Below are 19621 nucleotides of genomic sequence, written 5' to 3'. Positions count from 1 at the left end.
AAAAACAATAGCGTTTGAAGGCAGAGGAGTAAAACACAAACACTACTACCCACGTTTTTGGATTTTGAACCAATCAGCCTAGCTGTACGCATTCTAACTCTGTTCAAGGGCTCACTGAGTTAGCCAGTTATTTCAAAAGAAGAAAAAGAGATTAGGTGCAGGGTGGTATCATTCATCTTGCTGTGAGTGCTTACAGTGTGTGACACACTGTGTTGTACCCTTCACATGCATTGTTTTGTCTGATCCTCACAACCATATGAGAACATTTCATGTCAGAAAATTATTTCATAAATAATTTGCCAAAGTTCTCAGAGATAGGGAGTGGTGGAGAATAGCCATAGCCTTCACCTTTATGCTACTACTGCTAGCTTAGCTCCTGGAAGTTCCTGGTGGGTTTTTTTCTTCTTCTTCTTCTTTTCTTCTTCTTTTATTTAGCATCATCAACCATGTTCACAAGTAAATCATACAAAATGCTTAAAAATGGCCAACGCTGCAAAGGCAATATCATTGACTCAAAATGTTCCAGTCATGTGACCATTAATAATGCACAGAAAAATAGGCTAATGGACTACAAATACACATTTTCACCTTAAGAATCGAAATTGATGTCACTTATGTTTCTGACACTGGTAAATTTTGCCACAGGGTTGATGTATCCGTTTCATGTTTTAAGATGCTACATGAAATTCTCAAGGTTATTAATATTCTGCATTGTCTGATTTTTTAAATCTGTTTTCATAACAGTCTCATTGTTGAACAAGGAAAAAGAGATGACTATGTCATTCTTTTTCTTTGCTCTCTGTTGAGGCAGTCTCCTTTCTCCCTTAAGAGTTAGTATGAAGCCCTGAGTCCTTGGATAAGAAATACTTTATCGCAGTGTCCTCGCAAAGGAAGGAAATGAGCAGTAGCTGCTGTGAGTCACACCTTGCTTTTGAGAGAATTTCTAGAGTTAAATGCTCGCATTTGTTCTCAACATGTCAAAGACCTGGCAAAAATCTGGTTTCATATCAGTGTGAAACATAGCTGAATAATGGAAAGTGACCTTTGGGTTTTAAACATTTCCCTTTCTAGGTTTCTTGTACAATTTTCTATGTACAAGACACAAACCCACAAGGAACTCAGAATACATTGACCATTTTATGAAGCTAAGATTTATTTGCTATCAGGATGTTTTAGTGCCAAATCTCAGGACTTCAAGCCTCCACTTACTGCCAACACCTCTTTCAAAAAATTCACAAGTACAGTGGTTTCAGTAGTAAAGGTGTATCTTTCTCAAAAGCTTTTATTTGTATGAGCATTTCTAGAATGTCATGGGTAAATAAATACAAATAATGCTGTTTACTTTGCTGAAGTACTTACTTGTTAAACAGACCATCAAGGTAATGGCTACGTCTTGCATGAGATACTGGTAATTCCCAAAGAGCTGTAGCTGCTGGAAAGGAAATAAAAGTAAATATAAATGTTGCTTCTGCCATTGTAGCATTTTTATTATTGCCAACTCTCTTTCTGAATGTAATCAGGAAGCAACTGTTATTTTTCTCTCCTCTTTAAAAAGAAAGTAACTTACCTATGATCTTTAGCATCTCATTGTAGATAATGAAGCCAGATCACTATTGTCCCAGTGTTTAACTTAATTCCATGTTAGCAACAAGAGTCAGTCCGTTGGGAAACACCCGGGCTTGGGCCACAGTAATCTGGCAGCTGTAGTCTCAGCCTGGACATTTGAATTCTCGACATAAGATACCCGCTGGGAACTTCAAGCTTAAACATTTGAAATCCAAGCCTCAAATCATTCAACAGGTGTTCCTCTCCATCCTATCCATGGATTGAGTTCACAAATAGTTCTCTTGGGGTCCATTCATTTTTACAAACTGAACAACTGCCACTATTCCCAAGAAAGCCCATTACAGACTTCAGTCTGGTGTGCTTGACTTTCTAAGGTCTGTGTAGACATAGAAGTTGTTTGAAGTTTACATTTATGGAGTCATATATAAAAGTCAGCATATAACCTCCAGAAATTTGCCTTGCAATACCTTTTGCAGCCAGGTCTGTTTATGTGCTTCATAGCTGCTGACTGAGCACTAACTTATAACCTGGTCTGAGCCATTATAGACCAGATTTATGCAAATGAGAAATATTTCTGGATTTTTAGAGTGTGAACCCAAGGCCCTGAAGTTTCTAATTTAAGGTCTCTGGGGGACACTCTTTTCTGGGTCTAAACCATCAGAATGAATGGCTTCAGGCTAGACTATCATTCCAATTCTATGTGTGAAGACTTTGAACTGAGAAATATTTCAGATTTTTAAGAAGATACAAATGATTCCTCATCCTCCATAAAGGGTTCCCAATGGTTCTCATCCTCTAAGTCTCTGTCCTCTTTACATTTCTTTCTCACATCCTTCCTCTTCTTTCCCCCTCAGAATGGTGCAGTTATATATAGGCAGGGTGACACGAAACAGGGAGGAATTTTCACAGGCAGCTTCAGTATTTGTTCCGGAAGCAGTTTTCATAGAACTATGGGGATCTGCCAGCCTGACCTCCCAGAGGCATATAAAGGCTTGGTCAAGGGCAAGATCTAGTATGTTCTTAGTGATAAAGGCAGAATTTGAATCTAGGTTTTCTGACTCCCAGTCCAGTTTCTGTTTCTACCCACCTGGTTGCCCCTTAGCCCTCTGTGTGTGATTCTTGTGCTTAAAAGCCCACCAGATGCTAGAGACCTGTGGTCCTCATTCATGTCTCAAATGTCCCAGGAAAGCAGTATAGTAATAAATGCTCTCTGAAGCACTCCCTGAGTCTGTTGGATCATTTTACTCTAGAGCAAGTTATGACTGAAATAATGAAGATTTTCAACTTATACATATCCCTTCCATATGGCTATTTAATTTGTAAGTGATTATTTTTATCATTTAATTGCAAAAGTCTTTTTTTTTTAATTTTTAAATGCTAATCCTTTACTAATGACATGTCTATGTGTCTAACTTCTGGGCGAGTTCAGAAGTAAAGCTCCAGTATGTGAGTTTTCCTAGTTTTTGAGCCCTTCAAGGTCAAATTCCAGAACTTCTCTTTCTTTTTATCTCTTCTTAGTTTTTTGCCCATAGTTGGAGACCGACTTCTTGTTGAGTTGTATTTACGCTGTTCTGAAGTTCTCTTCATACTCCAAGTGGAGAACTAAATGCTTGAAGAGGTCAAGTATCTTAGGTTATCTAGAAGAAAACAGCACTGCTAGAAAACTGGTCTCTAGCTACTTATTTCTAGCTCCATGCTGTATGTGCAGTTATGTCAAGTTCCGAAGTTTGCAGACATCTGTTTTGAGAAATGTCATTTATTTATAAAACATTAAATCCTGTGTAGGAGCCACACCCCCAAGAACAAACCAAGTATGTAAATGCAATTAAAACTGGGAAGAAATTATTTTGGTTCATACCCAATAGAGCAGTGATGTACCAATAAGTTGGATTATGCCGTACATGGTCAAGTATTTAAATACCCCAAAGGATGAAACCAGAGCAGCTCGGCCTTCTCTGTTTAAGAAAAGATAAAAATAACTGGTTATGCATAATATACATCTCCCAGTCTTTTATATTTCAAAGGGAGTTCAAATTTAATAGCTTGTTAATATACATTCACTTAATCAATGATTCATCGTCTCAATTATTTGTTGAAACACTCATCTGTTCATTCATTTTCAGCTTCTATCATGACCTCACTCATTGACTCACTTTTATTTAGGGCTTATAAGGTACCAGCATTGTGCTAAGAGTCATGGAGGATATAAATGAATCAGGCACAGTCTTTATTTTCAGTGAATTAAAAAGATTAACACATATAGTAGAAACACATGACATTATGATGAGATACAAAATGTCAAGCATTGACTCAGCTGTGACTCTTTACATCCTAACAACAGGCTTCTGAGAACTGAAGTGTGTATGTTTTGGAGTCCCGTGGAGACATTAAGCTAAAGGACAGGTGCTTTTACATGTTAGGAAGTGTGGGTGTGCCTCCAATATGTGAGATGAATTGGGTTTTGTTGGTTTCCATACTCCAGGGAGAACCCATGGTAATAATCTGAGCTGGTGTGCCCTTCAAAAGACACAAAGACAACAGTAAAAACTGCAGGTTAAGAAGTAAATATCCACCCCGCCTTGAAAAATCCTGTTTGGCTGCTATTCCCTTAACTGAGGCTTGGTGTGGTGGTGGGTTATGACAGGCCAAAGAAGACAGCAACACGAGGCAGGAACATGTGATGGAGGGATGGTGAACTTGGCAAACAACCCCTCCTGCAGCCTGCTCTCATCAAAGCAGAAGCGAATTCACATGGGGGGCAGCCCATATCACCACCACCACCACCCCCCCCCCCACATTGACATGGGCATTAGTGCTACTTGAAGACTTTGTCAATGAAATGGGGACTCGAGAAGGAAAACCTTAAAAGACAAATAACCACCTGGGCTCAGGCAGGATGAGAATGTTTGGGAGGGATGGGCCAGGATGCGTTGGGCAGATGTTCTCCACCAGGCTGTGAGGCACTAACATTTGTTTTCAGCACAGAGGGTGCAGCAGCAGACAAGCTGAGAGTGGGGCAGGCATGTGGAGCCTAGACCATTTTCTGACATAAACTTGGTGGTTTCATCCTTTTTCTCCTTTTGTGAAGGGCTCAAGAAGCCATTCTAAATAAACTATGGGTCTCCAAAATTACTCCTATAATTATGAATTTTAAGAAGCCAATTCATTTATTTATGCAGCCTACAAACATTCATCCAGTGCTCTGTTGTGTCCAGCTTAGTGCTGGGCACAATAATACAGAAATGAATAAGGTGCAGTCCTTATCCTAAAAGGCTTCCACTCTAGCAACAAGTCAGTCATGTTTCAAAAGATACAAATGAAAACCTGTGGACCTATGCATTTAAAACAGTACCTCGCTGCCCCTCTGGAGGATGTTTTCTCAGAAATAAGCATACATCAAGGATAGCAAGGGTAAAATGAGCCTAACAGAGCTGAACCATATCTAATTTTTATGAATCTAGGAAATAAAAAAGCAAAGAGCTTCCACCTTGAGTCTTACTAAACCATCTGCCACTAGAGAAATTTTACACCATGACGTGTATCTTAAAACACTGCATTCCATTCACAAATGAATTGGGCCATGTGTGTGAGACAGCATCTGAAGTTCAAATTGCACTGCTTCTCAGATGGATCAAATAGGCACTTGTGCAACCATCCAAGAGTTTAAACTCCCTCCACACCTGTTGCTCCAGCTTACCCTCCATAACTCCCACCTGAGAAGCCTCCCAACAGGAGGCTTAAGGAGGCTTGAGAAGCCTGGGCTATTGGGCTCTACACTCTCCAGTTAAAATCCCATTTCTAAATGTGGCTCTCCACTTCTCCCACTTGGAATGTTCTCCCACCTCCTTCCTGTTTACGTACTTCCTATCCATCCTTCAAGTCCCAATTCCCCTCCTGAAACCTTCCCTCCTGGCTTGAGTTACCAATCAGAACTACTGGAACAATTACCATATTGTTTGAGCATTAATTTTTTTAAAGCTAATTTGTTGAGCACTTCTCACTGATCAGGCAGATGACTCTCTGTTTTGTGATTATATTTCTATCTCTCTGTACCTTTATGGAACATGAGTCTTCCAGGACAAAATCTGTCTCATCCTTTATCCACCATACTTCCAAGCACAATATTTTAAAAAGCTCCATGAGTTGTATTGACATAAGGACAGGGTCCTGGGCACTCTCATTTCGTAGTCACTGGCTAGGAACCAAATTTAAGGCAGTAGAGAGTAAGGAGAGGACTTGGAGACAGTCTCCCAAAGACAATCCAGTAAAACATAATGCCTGCTTGGCTATGGATGAAGAAAGGAGAGAGTTCAGATTTCTCTGAAGTTCTGAGGGCTCTGAGGACCAGATAGTTCTCAGAAGCAGAGAACATGGGAGTTAGGAAGAGGAGTCTCCTGCTCTGGAGGCAGAAGAGCTGCTGATGTTTGAGGGTGTGGAAGGACACAGGGACAGGCACCCCGAGATCAGAGAGATGTGTCAAGCTATTTGCTATGCAACCAGACACGGGCATAGAATTTCAAGCCTAGCACCTTTAGGTGAGTAACTCCTGCTAGTAGGTGCCCATTCAGATGCACAGATGCACCAGGGGACATGCTGGAGAACTTCATGTTCATCCCTTTGGAATAAACTTCAAGTTTCAGGGATGTCTTCCAAACCACTGGCTGTGAAGATGGCCTAAAGTTACCCCACAGTGTTATAGGGAGCAACAGAAGAGTATGATTTGTGAACAAAATATAAAACCTAACATTTTATTCTTAACTACGTTTAAACTATGAGTAGAGACGAAAATCAGTAATGAGAGCAGAATGGAGGTGAGGGAGCTATCTTGACAAAATAAATGGTCTTTAATTCCTTCCCCTTCCCTCGATTATAAAAGTCTTGCGATCATTTTGGATATTTGCCGATTGGTATCTTGGAGAGATAACATTATCTGGGAGGCTATGTGATGGAGTGTTTTCTTTGTGCTGCCTCACCCTTCCCAATCCCCAGGAGGAAGGTTCCAGTAAGCACCCAACATACAAGATAAGGGAGAAAAGTAAGAAATGCAATCAGTTTTTAAATATCAACTCTACCTTTCAACTGTCCATACAATATAGCCTTTCATCCTTTCAGCCTCGGCAAAGGTCACTTTTTGTGGTTTTTACCAGCATTCCCAAGCAGCACAAATGGCCCCTTAACTGGTGCTCGGATAGCACTGTACCCATACCTCTGTGTGACATTTATCACTTTAAATTGTGGTTGAATTCTGTACAGAGCCAGACAATGAGCCCGTCGGTCATGAGGGTGGAAGGGAACTAGTGGCTTACCTGATGAGATGAGGCACACACGCGATGTTGGCTATTTTCGAGGTGAAAGGGGAGGCCACAGATGCCTCCTGCTCTGACAGCGAAATGCCCGCATGAGCCATTTTCAAAGCCTAGAAGGATAAATCCACGTTACACCCATGACTCCTCGGGCCATGTTCTATTTGAACACCATGAGCTATTCTTCACATTATTGAGTTTATAACCCTGTAACCTTCCAGCCCTGGGTGTCTGTTTACGCTGTCCCTCCACATGGAGTACTATCCCCCTCCAGATCCAGAAAGTCATCAACCAAAGAGGCGCCAGCTAAACGATGCTCCTGGGGCAAAAGAGTGGTGCGTGCGTTCATATGCATGTGTGTGCATTGCTTGTGTGGATGTAGATGTGATAAGCAAAAGGAAGGAATAATTCAAGAAGTCAACTGAAAAGGTGATAGCATTTGGATGGGTATGTGTGGGGGTCTTCCTCATCAACAGTTCTTACACTCAGCAGACCATCTTCACGAACGATAGGAAAAGATATCAAATCCCCACCTTTCCCTGGGCTGCCTGATATAGCCAACCAGTTAACTGTTGGGACAAAGTACGGGGCTCACAGCATCTTCACTGGAGACAGGGACCGAATCGTACTTATCACACATCCTTCTAGGACCTGTGTTGCCTCACTAATATAAAGGCTAACTCATTGTCACAAGACTCGAAATGGCCCAGAGAGTGCGTAGAGCAGACAGTGGCCAATAAGCAGGCCAGAGTCAATTTTTTAATCCCATAAGAATTGTATGAGCATAAAATGAGATTTCGTAGTTCTGTAGTTCTGTAGAACCGCAAAGCATCTGTTTACCGTGGCTGGCACATACTAAATTCATGTTCAATACACATTAGAATAGTTCCTTCTCCCTCTATTCTCTCTTAGTATTTTGTATCTCTATTACATATTTTAAGATCATCTGTTTTATGCTTGGGTTAATATATAATTTTTAATGTTTATTTATTTTTGAGGGAGACAGAGCATGAGCGGAAGAAAGGCAGAGAGAGAGGGAGACATAGAATCCAAAGCAGGCTCCAGGCTCTGAGCTGTTAGTACAGAGCCTGACACAGGGCTCGAACTCACGAGCTGCAAGAGCATGACCTGAGCCGAAGTCGGATGCTTAACCAACCGAGCCACCCAGGGGCCCCTGTTTGGGTTAATATTATGCATGATTCTTTCCACCACTAGATAATGAATTTTAGGGGGGCAGAGACTATGTCCTTTTTTAGCATGATTTGTTTTGTTCTAATTTCTACATAATTATGGGAATGGGTAACTCATTTTAGGTTTTGAAGCGTAGACTAACAACGAGCGTCTTCTCGTGAAGCATAAGGTAGAAAAATTCATAATAGATCTCTAAGCGTGAACACAATTTTTCACAGAACTTAGACGAAAATATTTAAAAAGAGAGGAGCACAACTACCCAGATCCTAAGGATCTAGTAGGCTTTGGAAATACAAAGCAATCCCGTTCAGTTTTGTGCTGAAGATTTTGTACTGAAAATATTTGCTTACGCACATAAATCTTCAAGGTGGGCTATTATTTCAACCATATCTTCAACACTCAGAGTCTAAAACACGTACTGCTTTCTCTTGTGTATGGGAAGGCATCTGCTGAGAATTATTTAATTTAGGCCTCTCTATAGTTTGTAATAGCCACATAGTTTGGTCTGCGATTTCACTGATATGTTACGCATACATGATTTTATACATAATTCAACACTTTAAACCATCAGTTTCAAACGTTTCCTTCACTCGGCCTTTACCACTCATGTGTTCTACTCACCCCACAGTCATTAGCTCCATCTCCGCACATGCCCACGTAGTAACTGCAGGGGACGGATAAAAAACATTAATGCCTTAACGCCTCTCTTGGGTAATTTTCATCACAACCAACTCACACGTGATGTATGTGTGTGTGTTGAACACACGTGGCATCAGGCTCATGGCAAACGACTTGGAGAGCAATATCCCCAGAGGAATAAGGCTGTTGTATTTAAGTTGTTTCCACCATGTGGAAATGACAGTGATTTTGCCAAGGACGGCCACCAAGAAGATTACACATTTCTAAACAAGTCCTGGGTGATTGTATCCATCAGGGCTAAGCTTAAGCGTGTGCAGCCATAATCACAGCACTTCCCACACCTGATGCACCGAATAACCTGATCCATCTGTGTTTTTTGGTGGCTGATGCCACTGGAAGTTTAGACACTAGGATGAGAAACCTTTGGGAAATGGTTGAACAGAAAGAACCAAAAGCATATACACATAATCTTGAGGCATTCTGGAGTGATATGAGAGCATATGCTCCTAATCTCTACCAGTTTGGTGTGCAAACACCACAGCATGAATAGAAGAGTAATAACAAAACCAATACAGGCAAAAAATAAAGTTCTGGGACAGTTTCCTTATGATTAACTGACACATAAGAGATGGTCATTTTTATAAGTCAAAAATGGTCAAAAACAAACAAACTCATAAGATTCAACCCAATATTTGGCAGGTATATACGAAAATATTCTTATAAACATTTCATGGGCTCACACGCATGTCATGACTGTGTACATTTGCTGAAGTGGGTCCTTTTCTTCAGGCTCAAATCACATATTTAGTCTCTATATCACACAAAGAATCTTACATCTTCAAGTGCTCCCTGAATTCAGAAGACAACTCAGACAACCTTATGTGCATTGTCAGTGATAAAGTCAGGAGGAATAAGATGGGGAAATCGAGAAGACAGTTCATTCCGAGACAGCATATTTTCCTGAACTGATTTTTCTTTAAGGGAATATAGCTTTTCAAAAGTAAGCATATAAATTGGCAAAATTTCTTAGGCATTTGAGATGGGTAAAATTACTTTCTTCGCCCATTATCATATAATGACCATGTAAGTAAAATAGTCACTTAAACACTGGCTACTAACCCAGCCTCAAGGCATTATGGGAGTTGACAGGCATTCTCTTTAAAACTTCCCAAAGAATGTTTTGGCAACACAAAATAATAGTGAAAGGCAGTCTCCTGATTTTAGCTACTACTTGTCAGTAATTATATGAAGTTTCACTACTCTCTTTCCTTTTCACTTTCTGGAAATATGTAGCTCAGAAATTATAACATTCCCAGAAAATTATAGGTAGGTCTGGTCTCAAGAAGAACCATTTCACTCTGATGTACATGGTTATCTATATTTTGAAGGAGATAAAAAAAAAAAGGACTTTTTTTTTTTTTTTTTTTTTTACTTTGGCCTCCATACCCAAACCATGGCCAGGGCCAGATATAGTGAGACTATCATTCCACCTCTTTCCTACTGGTCCTGGAATCATTCACATATCTTCTAATGGACCAACCTCAAATAATTCCAAGGGATGACCCACACACTTCCTCATTTTTCTCATTCTGAGATATATAAGCCCCTATTTTTTCTATTCCCCACATCCAAGCAGAGGATCTTCCTTTAAGTTATGCTGTATGGGCCACAGAAGGAATGCTGTATGGGGTAGGCAGCTTCCAAATGGCTCTATGATTGCCATCTCCTGGTGTTCAAGACGTTATATAAAGCCCTTCCCTGGGTGTGGGCTAGACTCAGTGAAGTGCCTCTTATTAGAGAATACTGTGCTGTATTAGAGTATTAGTGCTGTATTAGAGAATACAGCAAAAGTGATGCGATGTATCTTCTGAGATGAAGATATAAAAAATGGTGATCTCTCTCCTCTCTTTTGATCACTCTTGTGGATGCTAGCTACCACACTATGAGCTGCCTTATGAAATGATCCATGTAGCAAGGAGCAGAGGGTGGCTTCTGTCCAACAGCTACAGGGAACTAAATCCTGCCAACAGCACGTGAGGGAGGTCGGTGGCGGGTACCTCCTCCTCCAGCACTGAGGTAGCTGCAGTCCTGCCTAACACGCAGCTTCAGCCTTGTGAGAGGCCTGAGCCGGAAGACTCAGCTCAGCACACCTGGCTCTCTGACCCGTTGGAATGTAAAATAATAAGTGGTGTTATTCTAAGCCACTAAATGTGGGGCTAATTTGTTACGCAGCAATAGATAATGAATACACTCTCCTTTCGTGCAAAAATACCTACTTTAATTTCTGAAATTCTTCAATAAGACTAGATTTCTGCCCAGGAGACATTCTTGCAAAAATGGTTCCATTCACCAGGATCTAAAGAGAAAAACAACTACTGCAATAAGATTAGGATGAAGAACACTTTTTTTTTTATTTTTAAAGTTTGTTTATTTATTTAGAGAGAAAGGGACAGAGAGAGAGCAGGGGAGGGGCAGAGAGGGAAGAGAGAGCGAGAGAGAGAGAGAGAGAAAGATAATCCCAAGCAGGCTCTCTGCTGTGAGCATGGACCCACCATGGGACTCGATCTTATGAACCACGAGATCATGACCTAAACCCAAATCAAGAGTTGGACACTTAACCACCTGAGCCACCCAGGAGCCCCCAAGGACACTTTTTTAAAAAAAGAACAGCCCTGAAAGTCATTCCCAGCCACTCTTTGAATATAGCAATAGGTGGTGTGTCGTTAGCCCAAATGTCAGGACAGGGAGAAAGGGGACTCAATGCTTTAATATTTAAGTTTCACTTTCATCTCCCATCACAACTTTATGACTTTTTTCCTGGCCATTTTTCTGAGATGGGATAAGCTCTAGTTAATAATAATAGCTGAAAAGCAGCAGAGTATATGGGACAAAAATGCTTAAGGAAATACAGTTCTTTCTACTAAACACTATCACCACAATTGCAGCATAGATAGAGGAAAAGTGATAGGTGAGGAGTGGAGACCAACATTTCATTCTCAGCTCTGGTCCCACTAGCTGGGCAAAGCTTAGACAAGGGACCTCAACTCTCTGAGTCTCAGCTTCCCCATCTCCTCAATTAGGTACTGCACTAGAGCTTTCTAGAAGCCTCTGGGGTCTAGATTCAATGGTCTTGTCTGTTAAGGTGACAGAATTTTCAAGAAACTGCTAACAGATGGTTGCTTGCCCTCAGCTTGTGCTCCACTTATCTCCTTCACACTGACAGCACAACCCTGCACAGCACTATTTTTAAATAGACACACAGAGGACAAGATAACAAATGATTTTGAAAATAAACCACGGGGTCTTTGTTTCCTGCTGCTGTAATTTAAGAATCCAGACAGGAAGGGGAATAGAGCTCAACCTGACATGAGTTGGTGGCTTTCAGAGAGAGGCTGACCCACAAAACAGGCAGCACATTTGGAACTATTTGGAGGTCCTCCCTGCTGGGGAGGGAAAGGAGGAGGGAGACTGGGATTGGGCTGGCCATGGGGGGGTGAAGAGCTGTACCAGAGCTCAGACTCTGAAGAGGGGGTTATGTGCATGTGCAGGATCAGGTAGGGCTGGGGAACTTCTGAAGGAGCACCTTTGGGGGTGTTTATTCCCCAAATCTGAGACAACCTCACTGATCATCACCTTCACTATTCTCTTCTTTTTTTTTTTTTTTTTTGCCTCAATAATTTGAGAGCAAAACAAAACACTTCATTTCACCAGTACTTACTTTTGGAAGCAAGCTGTTGAAATGCTGAAATATCACTTGGTAGGATTTCCCACTCATTGCAAAATGGTAACAGCTCCCTCTTGCTCCATCAGGCACCGAACTGTTCCCAATGTTAACGCAGGTTTCCTAAATTCAAAAGGGCATTGTTTCCACATGGGCTCTTAAAGAATGTCTCTGCCTTCCTATGTTTTATGGAAGGAAGTGTATTCAAGTTATGCAATAGTGTGAGGGCCAGCAAATGCATAATGTGCAATTTGTCCATGGAACCTAGACTCCGATGAAGAAGACACTCAAAATGTCCTTCCCAAATTATATGAACATATGAGACATTGACAACACAATGCTCAGGATCATGTCCTAGGAGTTAATATATGTATGTCAGTCTGCTGAGGAAATCCTTCCGAGGTACCCGTTAGTGATTCCAAGGAAGAGTAGAAAACATTCTTCCCTCCTCTTTCCTCTCCTCTTCATGCTTTTATTTCCTAAGATCTTTTACCAGTCATTCACTCACCAATCATTCTCCAATTTCTTCCTTGTAAAATAGGCAGACTCTTTCTTCAGAGCCTAGCTCCTTATAGCACCTGCCTTCTCCCCACCTCAACAGGCAACATGTTCCTTCATGGTGTTCCACTCCTCTTCCATGCCCTATGTTCCATTGCACCGGCTCTTTCTCTCCTGCCCTCCACTTGTCAATGTGCTCCCATCACTGCAATCTAGCTCTACCTGGCTCAGCCCCAAGAGAGAGCACCCGATGAACGCACATGCACTCACAGTGTTGACAGCTGATCATGCTTTTTCATGCAACATTTCTCAGGGGTCCTTACATTAGTGTAGAACTCTGAGTTCAAATAGCATAGAAGGTGAGAACATTCTTTTCACTAGAGGGATTCATCTTGATATTCTGAATTGGGAGGCAAGGAGATACACCCCTCTCTTTCCACGCCCCTTCTCCCAACTGCAAAATAGCCAACAAAAATATGCTTAAAGCATTCCACATGAGGCAAGGAAAGAATTCCTTCTGCTTTCAATAGAAAGTTGGATAGGGAAAGTGTGGTGGGAGGGAACCAGACTACCCAGCGATGGCCAAAACTTCAGTAAAGGTATTAAATTAGTGAGTGGGTAGTGTGAGTGGACTGTTAAAAATTAGTGAAGACCTGATTTTTATCACACAGTGAAATGGAGGCAACATGCATTGACACAGAAGCAAGTGAGTTTGCAAGGATATAAAGCACCAGAAATCTGCTGAAAGTACAGGTAGAGCTGTCATCTTTTACAGCCAATATGATGGGGTTTGAGCCAAGTAGGGGTAGGGTCACTGTACAGTTGTGCAGTTTGTATACTGTACGGGGTCTACTCTACATTTAACAATCCAAAGGGCTGGTCAGCCTGAAGGAAGGGAGCATTTTTGTAATTTATCACCTGGAGGACCATCTGGAATTCAGACAGGCAGAGGTGCCACATTTAATGATGGAATGTCAGGCTGCAGCCCATTTTTTTCACAAAAGCACAGGAAACTTGCTATCTTGAAAAGCTTGACACTTGCTAACTTAACGTCACGAACACAGCACAATCTAAATGGCCATGGATCTGGGGGCTCCTGGGTGGCTCAGTGGGTTAAGCATCCAACTTCAGCTCAGGTCATGATCTTACAGTGAGTTTGAGCCCCGCGTCGGACTCTGTGCTGACAGCTCAGAGCCTGGAGCCTGCTTCAGATTCTGTCTTCCTCTCTCTCTGCCCTTCCTCAGCTTGCAATCTGTTTCTCTCTCATTCTCACAAAATAAACATTAAAATTTTTTTTAACTTAAAGAAAAAGTACTTCTGAAAAGTCTTTAAAAAAATAAACAAGTAAATGCTCATGGATCTGGGTGCTATCAAACAGACCTAAATTTGATTTCCTGCTCTGCAACTTGCCAGCGGTGTGTCTTGGGCAAGTTTACCTTGTTGGACCTCAGTTTTCACATTTGTGAATTGAACAGTTTGTCAACTGTATAGGCCAACTATGAGATTCAAATGGGAAATATGGACATAAGTTCCCAGCCACATTGGAATCATGGGCTGATGCCAGCTCCCAACCCAGAGATTTGGATTTCACCAGTAAAACCTTGGCACTGGAAGCTTTAAAACTCTTCCAGGTGATTTCTTCATGCAGCCAGGGCGAGAAGTGCTAGTGGAAATGCTAAATGCTTTGCAAACTTCAGAACCTACAGCTGTGAAGGGTTTTGACTTTGGTGACTTCTAACGCCCAGAGAAGGCTGCCCAGGCCAGGGCTGTATGCCATCAGCCCAGGCCACCAAGGGGCCTTCTAACATTTGCTCACATTCTTCTCTGGTCCATTCTCCCGGTTCTCAACCAGCTGCCAAGTCACAGAGGCAGGAACAAAATCTTCTGGTTCATTGGCTTCAACAAGGATCACTTGGCTTCCTCCAGGAATCATTTCAGAATTCTTCGCCACAGTAATCGCTGTTTGAAGGTTGTCACCTAGATGACAAAGAGAGTCAGCTTGCTTTCTGTGTAAATCTCTCAACAGCTCAAATTGAGCTCTGCCTCCTCTGAGTGGGCATACCCCAATATTGGTGCTCTTTGTGGGGCATTTCCCACTTTGGGCCTTATTTGATAACCATTTGTCTGTCCCTCTTGCCCAAGCCTGTCTGTCTCTAGTGGTCAAAAACAATGTCTGCATCTCCCTGCCACAATGGTATCATGTCTTCAACATTGAATATTTCCAAAACATGCAAGGATGAATAAGGAAATGGTTACATGCTTTTTGATGAACCCTCACAAGACTGAGAGCCCCAAGTGGTGAAGATAACACGGGCCCACTCTGATCGCATGCAACCATTTTGGGGATCTGGATTGCAGTCAAACAGAGACTAGAACACTGAGGGCTGGGCCATGCGTGGACTGGATCAGCATATGCTATGCCTGCCCCACAGCCCTGAAGGACAGCTAAGTAGAGTTTTACACACTTTACACAGACGTCTCACGGGGGTTCTTGATGAGCACATATCCGTTCTTGTGTTTAAACATTTACTGTGAGCCTATTAACTCTGGACCAAGCCCAAGCAGAGAGAAGGGGCATTAGACAAAGAGAATGAAGTATGGTCTCTGCTACCAAATCTCACAGTCATCTTGGGGCTGCTGCACTTATGCCGCAAGAAAAGGAGTCAAAGAACAGTACCACATGACAGCTAAGTATTTTTCCTTCTGCCTCAGCCACATGAACCCACTTAGCTCACATGGTCTTTTTCTGACGTCTGGGATACAGTGAACGTGTCAGGCCTCCAGAAGTACACACCAGTAATCATCACGGTCCTGATGCAGGCTTCATGCAGTTCCTTCAAGACTGGCTTGCTTTCTTTTTTCAAGCGATTCTCCATTATGAGAAGTCCCAGAAATGTCAAGTCTGACTCCACCTTCTCTCTTGGGATTCAGGAGAAAATATTAAAGCTTATTTACGGAGTCTTGGCGGTTGAATTTATTTCTTCCTTAAAAAACTTTTTCTAAATTTTATCAATGTAATGCATGCATATGTTTTAAAAATAAAAAAGAACCCAAAAGCTTATGATGAAAACCAATAGTCCCTGTCTCCACCCCTATTCACCCCCTCTCCTTCCCAGAGGCAACCACTTTTATATCTTTTAGCAACTTCTTCCATTTTTCAACTCCATTTTTTAAAAGAGTGTGTTTATCTACCAACTCTTCTGTTGGTTTTTAAAATTTTTGTTAATCACACATATTTTGTTTTTAATTTCAAAGAGCTTTTTTGTGACCTGGTAATCAGTTTAGTTAGGCATTTAGTAAGTCTATGGGATACTACGGTCACAGTTGAATATGGAATCATTCCTTTCAACCTCCATCTGTAACTTCCAGAAAATATATGATATCAGCTAAGCCTTCAAAAAGTTATCAGAATTTGAAATTGGAAGCTTGGAGTCTAACTGGGTTACACTCATTTTATAGGAACTCACCTCAGGAATGGAATAAATCTCAGGTGACTGTTTAAAAAGTCAACGTGGGGGGCCAAGATCTCTTTCTGAATCTCGCATTGTTCCTTTTTCTGCCCAGGGAGGAGTTAAGATTGCAGGAGGAGCTGGAGACCTAGGGACCTAACCTTGTTGGGTACAATCTCCCATGTTCAGTCCTGTCCCACGTCTACCTTCCACAGTACGTGATAGAGCTGAGTCTCTGCCTGTCAGGCTCTACAGGGTGGAGCAACTTCCCTCTCGCCATCTCTCTCTCTGTCATGGCGTAGACCACACTTCTTCCATCCCTACTGATTCAGACTCCATTCACCGCCCCCCACCTATTTTTCATCTTACAGAAATGGTAGAAATCTCCTGTCTGCACTTAATCACCTTTCTAGTTTTCTTTGATGTTATTTCTTTTCTATCATGCTGGTAGGACTTGGGAGATAGAAGAAATAAACACGCAGTCAGTAAACCTTCTTCAAGAGAAAGAGCAGAGTTGGATTTCTTGATGAAAAATATTACTCAAACTTAGATGGGAACACAGTGAGGAAACTTCTCTCTGGAGTACAGAACAAGTTACTCCATCTTTCATTCAAAAGTCCACTCACCAATCACTCTGTTTTAGACCTTGTATTGGGCACTTGCTGAGTACTCAGATTATCGGATATGAATCCTGCCTCAGTGATCTCAGAGAATATTATGAAAGACCTACCTAAATACAGAATGTGTTAAATTTCTATCATTTAACTTCATAGCTGTCTATTATACATTGGATTCATATTTTCCCATTAGCTAGAACTAAAACAAAGAATCGTCCCACCAGTTTCTTCCAGTTTTGGTCTCTATTTGAGGACTCTTCCCTTTTCCACCAATTCAGGCACTTGGGCCTCTTGCTACCTTGCAACATTCCCGGCAAATCCCTGTGTCAGGGCCCTTGCACTCACTCTTCTGACTGCCTGCAATACTCTTCTTCTGGATATCCTCATGCCATATCTCTGTTCAAATGGCACCTCTTCAGAGGACTTTCCCTGATCACTCCATGTAAAATGGTATCATTATCTTTCCCAATTAGGATATAAGCTTCTGAGGGCAAAGATTATCTCACTTCAGAATCTTCAGTGCCTTAAAGAGTATCTCGTGCACCCTCAAACTCAATAGAAATTTGTTAAACCAATGAAAGGGAGAATTTTGACAAAGTATTTCTTCTGTTTGTTAGTGTGGGTGTTTTATTTTTTCCAAAAAAAAAAAAGAGAGAGAGAGAGAGAGAGAGACAGAAAGAGACTCTTCTACTTCCCTTTTATGACACACCAGTTTTTAAAGAAGTTTTTGATCTTTCTGATTCGAAAACTTTGAGAAATATAATTTGATTCTAAAAAAAAAACTGAAAACACTTTTCCCTTACTCTGTTTGAAAATAGTAGCGAAATTTTAGAAGCATAATAGGATCCTGATATTCTCTTGGAAAATCTGAGATGATTGGAAATCTAGCACATTTGATCATCACTTTCTTATTCTGTTATATTTATAATAATGTCTACTCATCAGTGACTTTTAAATGAGAACATCACAGCTACATTAGTGTGTGGCAGCTGGGTGGTGGCAATATTCCTTGTCAAACTACATGAATTTTTTCTTCACACATAACCTTAGCTTTTGTTATTAAAATTTTTGCCTTGAGAAATTACAAAATCCTGTGTGTTATGGGTCTTCGTGCTTGCTCAAGAATAGCTAACACCTTTAATGTTAAATCTGAGAGTGCCATAATTTATTTCATTGATTTCAAAATGAGCTTTCTGATTCTATTTAGAAGATTAAAATGTCATGGCTGAAAGGCTCCTTAAAGATCATCCAATCCTACACTTGAGAGACGAGGGAAATAGACACAGTGCAAGGAAGGGACAAAGATTCTATTAGAACACATGGACATAGCTTGTAAACAGTAACATTGAACCAAGGATATCCACATCTTATGTGAAGGTGCTAATTGTATATAAGTGAGGGTTTCTCTATCAGCAACACTACATCGAAGATAATGCATAGTTTATTCAATGTTCCGCAGTATTTCACTACTCCTTTGTCTTAGACAATTCAAAAATAACCTTTAAAAACTGAGAAACATTAAAAGAGAAAAGAATCTGCAGATTATACTCTCAAGAGGACATCTTATCCATTAATGTAATTAAGAATACTGAATCCTATTTCATATAACTCAACTTAGACTCACTACATCTCCAGGTCTGAAACCAGGTTTAAAGCATACTGGAGGTCAGTGTGTCACAGCGCCCACTCTCTCCTTCTCAACCCGTTTGTACGTGGGACCCCCAAGCCAGTCAGCCACATAATGTTCCAAGATTGAAGGAGTGTTGGTTATTTTTGATTGGATGATGGACTGCCGGGCAGAGATAGCTCACTGACAGCTGGGAGTCAAGAGATCTGGACTACCATCTTTGTTCTACCTCCAACCAGTCTTCCCCAGTGTGGCTTACGGTTGCCCGGCTCCAAGTTAGGAGATTGGATGAGACGACTTTCCATCTCCAGGAGGCTTCCTCGTGATTGGAGCTGTCCTTCTGTCCATCTCCAACATTCATTTACTTCACACACACACAGCCTGCTCTAGTGTCGATATCTGACTTCCTTACCTGGCTAAATTCTCTACTTCTGAAAGCTTCTTCATCTTCAAGCCTTTATGGGCAAAAGCAATGACACGGAAGCCTTGTATTGTGTATTTCCTGAGTTCCTGTGGGAAATTCTTGGGTACTGTCAGGTGAGAGGAAAGAGGTAAAGGTAAGGTCACACTGAAGACTGCCCACTTCCTAAGCAAGACTCTGGGATCCACTGTACCTTGTTTTAAAATTCAAAAAAAAAAAAAAATACTTTAATAGAAAAACTACAGCTCTGGCTAAAAGCCACAACTTCATTAGGGTGCTCTTATTATTCTGACAGAAATGAATGCCAAGGATGCGCCGGTCATCCCCTGGGTGTCAACTCCACTGGCTGGCTTTAATAAGGTTAGACCTCACGACTATGTCTACAAGGATAAAATGAAAACAGCTGATCCTCTGGATCAGGGGTCAGCAAACTAAAGGCCAAATCTGGTCCATTGCTTGTTTTTGTAAATAAAGTTTTATTGAAATGCAACCATGTCCATTTGTTTATCATCTATGTCGGGTTTGGGGTCACAATGGCAGGGTTGAGCAGTTGAGACAGACACCATGTGGCCTGCAAAACCAAAGTTAT

General features: G+C 41.3%; 1 protein-coding gene across 1 annotated transcript in view; it reads right to left on the bottom strand.

Annotated features, from left to right (window-relative positions):
* The window catches only part of LOC102949408 (probable cation-transporting ATPase 13A5), a 114773-nt gene that overhangs the window by 21112 nt on the left and 74040 nt on the right, over positions 1-19621 (bottom strand). Inside the window, exons 17-25 of the mRNA XM_042977113.1 lie at positions 19024-19141; positions 15713-15837; positions 14735-14895; positions 12418-12543; positions 10976-11055; positions 8682-8724; positions 6873-6982; positions 3425-3521; positions 1360-1432 (exon numbers count right to left, since the gene is read on the bottom strand). Coding sequence (XP_042833047.1) covers positions 1360-1432; positions 3425-3521; positions 6873-6982; positions 8682-8724; positions 10976-11055; positions 12418-12543; positions 14735-14895; positions 15713-15837; positions 19024-19141 — 933 coding nt within the window. The remainder of the gene's footprint in view (positions 1-1359; positions 1433-3424; positions 3522-6872; positions 6983-8681; positions 8725-10975; positions 11056-12417; positions 12544-14734; positions 14896-15712; positions 15838-19023; positions 19142-19621) is intronic.

The sequence above is a fragment of the Panthera tigris genome, assembly GCF_018350195.1.
Source record: "Panthera tigris isolate Pti1 chromosome C2 unlocalized genomic scaffold, P.tigris_Pti1_mat1.1 chrC2_random_Un_scaffold_86, whole genome shotgun sequence".
NCBI lineage: Eukaryota > Metazoa > Chordata > Mammalia > Carnivora > Felidae > Panthera > Panthera tigris.
Note: the sequence above shows the minus strand (reverse complement) of the source record. Positions and strands in the feature narration are given on the sequence as shown.